At 35.1% G+C, this 10,030-nt stretch overlaps 1 protein-coding gene across 1 annotated transcript in view; it reads left to right on the top strand.

The window, feature by feature from the left end:
- Nucleotides 1–2,003: 2,003 nt before the first annotated feature.
- Nucleotides 2,004–10,030, top strand: part of MAN2A1 (mannosidase alpha class 2A member 1) — a 120,216-nt gene continuing 112,189 nt past the window's right edge. The window contains exons 1-2 of the mRNA XM_085305324.1: nucleotides 2,004–2,036; nucleotides 6,516–6,776. Coding sequence (XP_085161450.1) covers nucleotides 2,004–2,036; nucleotides 6,516–6,776 — 294 coding nt within the window. The remainder of the gene's footprint in view (nucleotides 2,037–6,515; nucleotides 6,777–10,030) is intronic.

Below are 10,030 nucleotides of genomic sequence, written 5' to 3' on the forward strand. Positions count from 1 at the left end.
CCTCTGCTACTTAAGATCAATGCCTAACTTAAACTCTGTAAATTAAATGGAAAGAGAAAGGTTCCTAGTTTTGTTTTCTTCTTCTTTTTTTTTTTTTTTTTTTTTTTCTGGCAATGCTTTGATTTTTTTTTATTTGATCAAATCAGAACTTTTTAAAAAAATTACTAAAATGCCATACTGTTAATGCCATTTTTGCCATTTTTGTACAGCTAGTCATTTAAATAAAGACTGAAAATAGGATAGAGAGGGGAATCAAAATAGGAAGTGAACCTGAAAAATACCAGACTGAGTAAGTACAGAACAGAGAATATTTTTAGGTCTGTCTCCATTCCCCTCTTCTTTCTCCCTGCCCCCAAATCAGGTGAAGCTAAGTATCTAATTAGTCACTAACAGCATGTCATATTTCACTCTCTGTAAATCACATGAAACTTAAATCTAGAATAATAGTATATTGAATACTTTCTGTTATCTCTAACTCTGGAAAAGCAGAACGTAGAAGTTCATCAGCTTCTTAGAATCTTTGTCAGATTGCTTCATCTTTAGAACAGAATGTTTTCACTGCAAGAGAAAAGGCCTTTGTTTTGTAGTTCAGTTAATACTGGTGAATCCCGGTGTCTCCCCAAAGGGGGGCTGCTTTTGAATGGTGCTTTAAAGGTAGGGTTTCACTATGGAGTTTTTAACAGGGTTGTTTGTGTAGGTTTCACTACCACAAAGGCACATAAGCCTTCTGCCTAGATTAATACAGGCTTTAAACCTTGACTTGTCCTCTGGACTGATGTATTGGATGCTTGGTTTTTTATTCTGACTCTATCCTACTTTGCAGTATGAATACCTGATGAAATTTAGAGAATTAAATAAGAAGTTTCTTGCTCTATCAGGCTGTTCTTTTAGCTTTTACAAGCTTGCTTTTTCTGTACAGGAGATGCCTATTTAAATTCTACATTTAGTATGTTCTGTTTATTGCACAGTGCTTTAACAACGAGCAGAGAATGTTTTCTGGTCTTGTCATCCTAATATGCTGCCATCTGTTCAGAGGCTTGTTGCAAGATTTTAGTTAACTTCTAGTGAGAGCATCGTATATGRTTTGTGGAGATGTACCTGGAAATAGTTATTGACAAGAGACTAGTGGAAAAGGTGATTAGGATGGCTGCAATTCAGTGCAGCCAGAAAGTAAGACTTCTTGAGTCCTGTTTCCTCAATACTTACTGCTGTAAATCTATATAGGTGACAGCCTTGGCTTGATGTCCATGTCGCCTTGAGAACTCTATTCAGTGCAATATTCTTTTCTTCACTACAGCTCCTCTGTGCTCTGGAGCCTCTCAAGCAGGACACTGCCTGTCCGCTGCAGTCTCCGGCTCATTTTTCTGGGCAAGAAGAACGGGTGCTGCCTGCTTTTGAATTAAGCACTAGGTGATTGCCAGCTGACTCAAGATACATAATAACCAAGTTCTAGCTGACAGAAGTCTCTAATGCCTGCTTGTTCTCATGAGATTTTCTGATTTGTTGGCCCCTCATATTCCCAGTTTARTTATTTAGGCTAGATGCCTTTTTCCTGATGGACTGATCGTTAAATGCAGTTGCTTTCAACAGGCTTATAAAGAAGCAAATGTTCACTGAGAAAGTGAAAGTTGCGGCTGATGCCCTCTCTGCAATGTAGAATGCTTAAGTGGGAGAAAGCATCCCTTTCCACCTTCCTGGAATGGAGTAGCCTGATCTTTTGTTGTGTTACTGAATTTTCCTCCCTGTGCTGGGCTGCTCTGCACTCCTCCTGGTGAGAGTCCTAGACTTGCGACAGATCAGACCGGTTTCAGAAGCAAACGGAGAAGGAGAAGTACAGGACAGTGGCAAAAAGCTATTATGGAATATTTGGGGCATGAAAACTGCTGAAGGGTTAAGACTGAAGCAGAAGGAACTGTTTATGTAGCTGATTCATGTGGTGGTAGCAGCCGGTTGCCCAGTGCGGCTAGCCTGTATGGACTGTCTTTGTTCCAAAGGGATGGAGAATGAGCTGGTCTGTGCTGTTCTCAAATGAAAATGTACATGGGAAGATTCAGCTGATTCAGTCTAACTCTGTGTAACCATCGGAATTGCAAACAGGCTGCTTGCATGATGCCATTCTTTTACTTGGAAAGCTATACCTATTTTCACTACTGGATTGGTTGGTCCTTTGTGCCACTTTATATAGTAGTATTTGTCATCTCTGTGGAGTAACAGCAAGGTTGCCATTCTTATGTTTTGAATAAAACCTTTCATTTGTGTAACCCATTAATATATAAGGGCAGAGAGATATGGAAGAAAAAAGTTTAAACCCAAGTGATAAAAACAAATTAACTGATTGTATAGGTCAGGTGATTCACATAATTTTACATKGTATTTCCTTATGTAAAACAAGTATGTAGATTCACAGATCATCCTTTAATGATCTCCACTTGAATTCAGCCCTGCTTGCCCAAAAAGCTCCCTTCCGGTTTTCTGTGCTGTTAGGTAGGACTTGCAATCTTAGGTCAGAATTGCTTCTTTTCCGGGAAGAATCAATGCTGTAAACTTGGGGAAGTCTGAAGACAGTTATAAATTAYGTAGTTAACCAAATCTTGCTATCCAGTATCTACAATGCCATGTAGATTACAAGAGTTTGGGTGGAATTTGTTAAGCTAAAATTGATGCATCTCTGGTGTAGATTTAAAAAGCAAATGCAAAAAAACCTGATGTGTGGAAAATTTTCAAACTTTAATTTCAAACAAAATTAGCTAGAGTATAGTTTTATTCATGAATAGGTCTCCTAATTTTTGTTTCTTTTATTCTACATTTATGTTTTAATTAGGACCAATTTGGGTCTCCCGTAAAATGTTTCTAATAGATTTTACTAGTAAATCAACGTACATTACTAGCACATAATGAATCAGTAAAAACTTCACTGTTGTGTACTATTTGCCCTTGATAATTTGTGTGAGATGGTGCAGTTCAGTCACCTGCCTTTAAAAAGGGTGGCATTGAATTTGTTTTGTTTCACCGTGTTAATTTCATTGTCTTGAAGACTTGGAATATTTTTCATGTTTTAAGGAGCTTTAATGTTGAATGCTTCTTTCTAAGCATTATCTACTACCTATTTAAAATGAGTAAAGAGAAAAACTGAGTGTGGAATGTAAAAAGCAGGTAGATCTTTGCATACTCTGGATCTACCTGAAATTTTAAAATTTCATATGGAAGTAATTAAAAAATCTAAAATAGAGCTGTTTGTTGGTTTTAACTTGGGTGCTGTATGAGGCCATAAGTTTGCTCTTAACTGTAGCTTTTCAATTGTTTTGCATTCAGGCTGAGTTGGTAGATGGTATGTTTAAATGCTTTGTAAAAGGGGTGCCAGGCATCTCTGCCTTCAGAGAGGATAGGAGAATAGCTCTAATCGGTGTCCTTGGTTAATTTCAGAATGAGAAGACTTTGTAAGGATTTCCACCCCAAATAAYAGTATCCACCTTCAAGGTTAAAATCAGTTCTGCATTTAGCATTCTTTTAAGAATTGCTGCTCTTCAGAATCCTAAGTAGACATTCCATCTTAGAAAATAAATTACTGATGGAAGGATATGGTAGTCTAAAATGATTACTGCTTGAAGATGAGCAGGGGACAAATTAATATTTCTCATAACACAAGAAGCAGGGAACTCAGTTACATGGCTTAAAGTTCAAAAAAAAAATTCTCACATAATACACAGTAAAATGRTAGGACATATTATCCTAGCATATTTGGGGTTTTAAAGTGTAATAAATTCAAGGAAGGRTCTACCTAGAGACATTTAATATGATGTGACCTCCAATTTTGAAAATCCTGGAAGTTGGAAGCGTGTGTAAAAGGAACAATTTAAGTTTGTCTGTTTTTACTGTGTTGTTTTTCTCTGCATTTGTTGCTGGCTGCTGTTGGGGAGAGAATACTTGGCTAGATAACATGAGGCACCTCAGTAGTCAAATATATGACTAGGTAGATAATAGTGTGTCACTGAACAGTGTGTAATTGTTATCTTGTAGGAAGATGTAGAATATTTCAAGGAATGTGAATGGGAATATAAATTTTAACAGTTGTCTGATTTTTATGGTTGTAAAGGCAAGGTGTAGAGTTGTGGATAGGTGTGTACAGCATTTTAGTTGTTTATGTATTTGGTAACTTTGAACCATAACCATATGTAGCGAAGCAGGTAATAACTTGTGTAGATGCAGCTATATTTTAGCTTCTTGGGAAATTAAAAGATCAAAGGTTATATTGGGCAGCCTGTAAAGAAGCCTCAACTGGTATTTTATTTATTTATATACATATACATACATATGTGTGTGTGTATATATAATATATATGAACATATATATTCATAAAAGTGGCAAAACTGGCTATTAATTGTCTGAGTGGAAGGAATCTTTCATTTTTTAGATTTCATAGACACTGAAAGGGAAAATACTAATTTTAGAAATACATATAGGGCCTTAAATGTAATAGTTGAAAATTTTTCATCTCAGTTGCTTCTTATGTGCCACCAGGGGGCATGGAACTACAGTTATTTTTGTTTCTTTCCAGTACCCAATCATCTGCATATTGATTTCCTGTTTCTTTACTATTCATATGTTTGAAAGACTTTTAGTATTTGTCTTTAAACTGTTTAGACTCTAAGATACTGACACTACGTATCAATTAGTTTAATCTGAGTCTATTGCCAAAATGTATTTTTGTCTTTTGGGAGACAGTAATTGTTTAATTGTTACCTGAGTGGAGACTTGTTATTGCTTTCAGGATTTATTAAACAAGGCAAAAAAAAAAAAGTCAGCACTTTCCACTGTCCAGAAAATAGAGACAAATTTTCAAACTCTGAAGCTTCAAAAATAATAAAACATATCTTTTATAGAACTGCAGAGGCCTGCTGTGGAGATGGAATTGTAGGAATGTTTTTTTATAAGGGATGTTTTTTGTTCTTGCAGACTTCTCAAAGTGAACATAATTCAAAAGAAAGTACAAATTTTGTTTAAATCACAATTTAAACAGAAGGCTTAATCCTTTGCAAACTGAACTACAAAAGTTGAAACTAATTTGGCTTTTGAGGAAAACAGCTTGTACCTTTAAAAAAGTGCAAAAACTTGTCTCAAGGGAACTGTTGTAAAAGGGAAAAACTCATTTACTGAGGCTGTTGCTAATACTACTCTATAATACGAATATATGCTAATATAATAAGGCAGYGGTGCAAGAAAAAGTTTAACTGGTCATTAAAAAGCATAGATCATGGAACTGCCTTCTACTGAACCAGTGTTGCATATGCTTATTTAATAGATAAAGTGTAAATGTCTGAATCTGCAGAAGGTTTTGTTGCCGTAACACTTTTTTTTTGACAAAATGTAATGGTATGTTGCATACTTTGGGATCTGTTCACAATTTTAATAACATTAAGTAACTGGGTTTCTGTTCTCTTCTTCCTTTCCTCAGACTGATATCAATCTGACAATAAGAGGAAAAGGTAATTACTCTTGAGCCAAAATAACCTTAGAAACCCAGTAAGTGGTCTGGCCTCCTGTGATTCTATAAACACTAATACATTTGTGTCTGAAAAGTTTCACCTCCTCAGTTAAAAGAGCTGGTTCAAATACATGAGAGCTAGGGCAGTAGCACATTCGGATACTTTGTTCTTCTCCTGTGCTGATTCTGTGTTCTCCTGAATCCAAGAGTTGGGTAATTAGATGCTGTCAAGTTTCTCTGTGTTGTCTCCCTCCCAAGTTGGGAATGGGTTGATTTCTTTCACTTCGTACTGATGTTATTCTCTATCCTTCCTCTTCTGGTGCATGCTAGAACAAACCACAAAATCTCTGTTCAGTGTGGAATGACCTTCTGATTGACAGAGCTGTAAGTTTAAGCTGTCTTTTACAGGATTATTTTAATGCTTGTAAATGTCCATTTACACAGATTACTGGTATGGTTAGGCAGTTAAGGGACGTTTTTTCTTCGTTAAATGCTTTTATTAACTMTTCTCTCTTTCATCAAATATAAGAAACTCAGTATTCTACACAGATATGTTTAAAATCTGTGGAGTTTCATAATGAAATATAATTTTATGTACAGGAAAACATTAAAAAGTGTATGTCTTATTAATCTTATTTCATGAGATGCAGCTGCTTTGTAAAAAAAGTGGCTTTCCCTGATATGATAAATGAATAGACTAGATTTTTGCAAATCTTTCGACATAAAAAAAAGTTGAAGTTGGAGTAATTGGTACTTGAAACTGTGTGACCTTTTAAGAACATCTCTGTATCACTGATTAGATCTTGCGCTATAAATTCAAATTCATAATGGAAAATGTCCTTTGTCGCTTTCTCTTGTTCTGAAAGTAGAAGGTTTCATGTGTTGATTCAATTTCTTGTATAGCTTGTCTTTGTGCAAAAAACAGAATAAAGAATTTTTGTGGGGGGTGTGGGGATACACTACAGTGGAACTGAAATTAAAAAACTGTGTGAAGAATGGACCTTACAGCTTTTTTTGTATTTTTGTTTTACAGGGCCAGCTTTCAATATTGCAAGAAAAAATAGACCATTTAGAACGCTTGTTGGCAGAAAATAATGAGATTATTTCAAACATACGGGATTCTGTGATTAATCTGAGTGAATCGGTAAAGGATGGTCAAAGAAATCCTGAGGCTATAAACTTCAGTCAAGGATCTCTCTCTGAGCTCCTTCCTTCTGCTTCAGTTTTGCTTGCTGTTGATTCTGAGGATTGTTTGTTTGCTTCGAAAAGTAGAAATGAAGTTTCAGGAGTACAGGTAAGCAATACATCTTATTATCCTCACTGGAGCCCTAGCTGTCATTACCTTATGTAATGCTGAAAACATCTAACTAGTAGTAAAACTTGCTCATAGGCACCATTGCTGCAATATAAGACCTAACAGAATTATTCCGGTGTCTGTTGTGCATAACTGAAAATTCTGTGAAACTCTTCCTTCTTATTTTTACTAAACTGAATAGAAATTGAATTTGTGATTATGATGACTTGACGTTTCAGCATGCTTCTCCTCAGTTTTTAAAGAAATGATTAAAATGAGATTATTGACCAGTGCTATCAGAAGCTCTTTGGAAAGAATTTCTTTATTTGACAGTCTCTGTCAGCCTCCCAAAATTCTTCTAAAACTGATCTCAAATAAGCTAGAAATAGAAAAAAGTCTTTAGGGATGTATGTGTRTGTGTGTCTTGAGGGACTGACAAAGCATGCTTAAGAAATAACCATAACAAAATATCAAGTACTGTGTCCCCTTTTGAATATTGCTTCTGTATATTGGTATCCTAGTATAGGCACTTTGATTTGACTTAATCATCAGGAATAAAGAATGTTTACCACTTACTGTGTTGGCTTGTTGGCATAAACTGGGGTGATTTTTAAAGACAAATACTTCAAGTTGAATTTATTTTGCTTTTTGAGGCTTGTGAGTTCATTGACTCTTACATATTCAATTTTAATGGAGTGTTTCAGTTAGTGAGCTGTACTGTTTTGGGGAGTCTTGTGGGAGTGTTATGAATATGCATAGTACTCTAATGCAAAGATTAAATTTTGAAGTCCAGCTTTCTCAATTTAGAAGTTGATCTATTTTTACTGTAGGAGAAAGTGCACTCAAGACAAATATTGATATTACAGCAATTGTAAGGTCTGATATATTTTTTATAATACTTTTAAGGTGTTCAGGGATAGGCGGGTGTAGTTCTCACTGTATTAATATGTCATTTACTAGTACAACTAGGAGAAACTAGTTATTTAAAGGCAGTAATATCTGACTGTTTGTAATATACATTAGAAGTTCTGTGCAGAAAAGTTAGTGTCAACATATGATTGCAGATGTTGAAGTTACTGTATTTTAACATCTTATCCGCTCACRAAGTCTGTTACCACTTCAGCTAATGTAGCTTTTTAGGTACACTAGAAATAAATTAGGAGTAAATGTGAACTGTTGTGAATTTAGAAGTGAAGTTTTTTGGCTTAAATTGCTGGACATGTTGTAAGCCTATTATGAATGCGAAGTAAAACATGTTTTTTTAAACTGCCCTTATGGTTTGCTTCACATTTACAGCACTTCATAAATTTGATTGTCTCAGTTAGGCTGGCAGTTAGTGACTTGTTAGATTGTAATGTCTAAGCTGCTGACCATTTCTTGTATTTCTAAGGTTATATGTAAATAACAACTATAGCAGGGAATATTCTTAATGTTTTTCTGCTCACACTTGATGTTTTCTTGCTTTGCACAAGAAAGGAAGGTTCTAACGTTCTTCATGTTATTGGATTGGTATCTTGTGCTCATCAGGTTATCCACCATGATCCTTCAGTACTGCTTCCTTGTACAGTTTCTCATCCTGCATCTCTGTTTAACACTGGTTATAAGTCCTGGAATCTAAGCCCACGACTTCAGTAGAATTCCTCTAACAGCAACCTAACTAACTAACTGATCTAAATTACTGTGTTTGAATATAGCTTGACTGTTCAACACTTCATCAAGGCTGATGTCTTATGCAAGCTCAGTTAACTTATTTTTTTAGATCTTCTATAAAGACAGAGAAGGTCTGAGTAGATTGTATGAAGGATATTAAAAAAAAAAAAAAAAAGTCACATGCTGGTTCCAAATTTACAAATAGTTAAACAGCTAACAAGTGTTAATTACCTGCTATTCACAAACATTAACTTACAACTACAAATTTTGACCTTCCTTTTTCCCTGTTTCTTTAGAGTGGGTGTATGAGAATGAAGTGARAAACTAGAAAGAAATAAGGGAGAACATAAGTGAGACAGAATGTGTTTGGATAAAAAATCACTTTGGAGAATGAAGGTAAAAGGCTTTACTGAATAAATTCTGGGAATCTATTATTACATTTTCTCCACAGTGTAGAGACTATTGCAAGAATGGATTCAAATATCCATTAAAAAACATTGGTAGTTTTTCAGTGAGAAATATTGCCAGGAGTTGTTACTTTGAGAAACATTTTCTAACTGATAGATTCTTTTCCTTTTCCATGAACAAACTGTAAAATGAGAAATGATACTATGTTACATGTGACATTTGTTAGTAGGAAGGATATTATGTTGAATTGAGAATTGATATTGTTCAAATTAAATAGAAGTGTAATGTGTACCATTTTCAAAAGATGAAAATGTCATACTCAAAGGAAACTGGGTAGTAAAATCAAAAAAAATGAAGAACTGGCTCTAATACGGACGTGACCTGACATTTCTTTAGGTCAATAGTCTGAACAGTATCTGGAGTTTGTGTTTAAAGAAGATAGGACTCAATAGCCATCACACAGAGCTCTAGGATTTCTTAAGTCAATGGGATATGTGCCACATATCTTCTTTTCCACCTCAGTTACTAAAGCRTCAAACAATGTGCCTACTCATATTGCCATGTTTAAAAATAGAGAGCATAAATCACATGGYCAGAAGAGGTGTGAACAGTACTTTCTTCTGTGTAGCCCAGTGTTCACTGGGCAAGTTTTGTGGCACTAGCCCAAGACATAACCTTAAGCTTACCTCAACTATTTGAGTCCCTAAGTACAGAGAAAGAATAAGCCAATGTAGAAGAGAGACAGTTTATGCTAAGTTTTCAGATGTTTTAATTGAAAAACTTGTAATAATTTGACTGCCTTTTAAGCAGCTGTAAGGGAGGTGGGCAGCATCCCTTTGGAACTTACATTTGTTGTCTGTTTTTACAGTCTCCTTGCATACTATACCAATATTTTATAATTAGAAATGAAATTTAAATAGCTCAAGGAAGTATTTATCTTTAACCTCTTTTACTTTTCACTGACACAGAACCTTACAATCTTTCAGTCATGTAACCTGATCAAATGATATAATTTGTAATTAATGTATTGAGCAATTCCTATAGGGGATGGTATTATACAAGAAATGAAAATGGTTTAACATCTCTTTTGGATGTCTTGGCATAACTGTGGTGATTTCAAGTTGATCTGGCCTGTGTTGATTGCAGTGGATTTCTGGAGTCCTAATTTTTTCTTGGCTTTTTTTTTTTTTTTTTTT

The sequence above is a fragment of the Rhea americana genome, unplaced genomic scaffold (genome assembly GCF_003343005.1).
Source record: "Rhea americana isolate MKP2758 unplaced genomic scaffold, rheAme1 scaffold_22, whole genome shotgun sequence".
NCBI lineage: Eukaryota > Metazoa > Chordata > Aves > Rheiformes > Rheidae > Rhea > Rhea americana.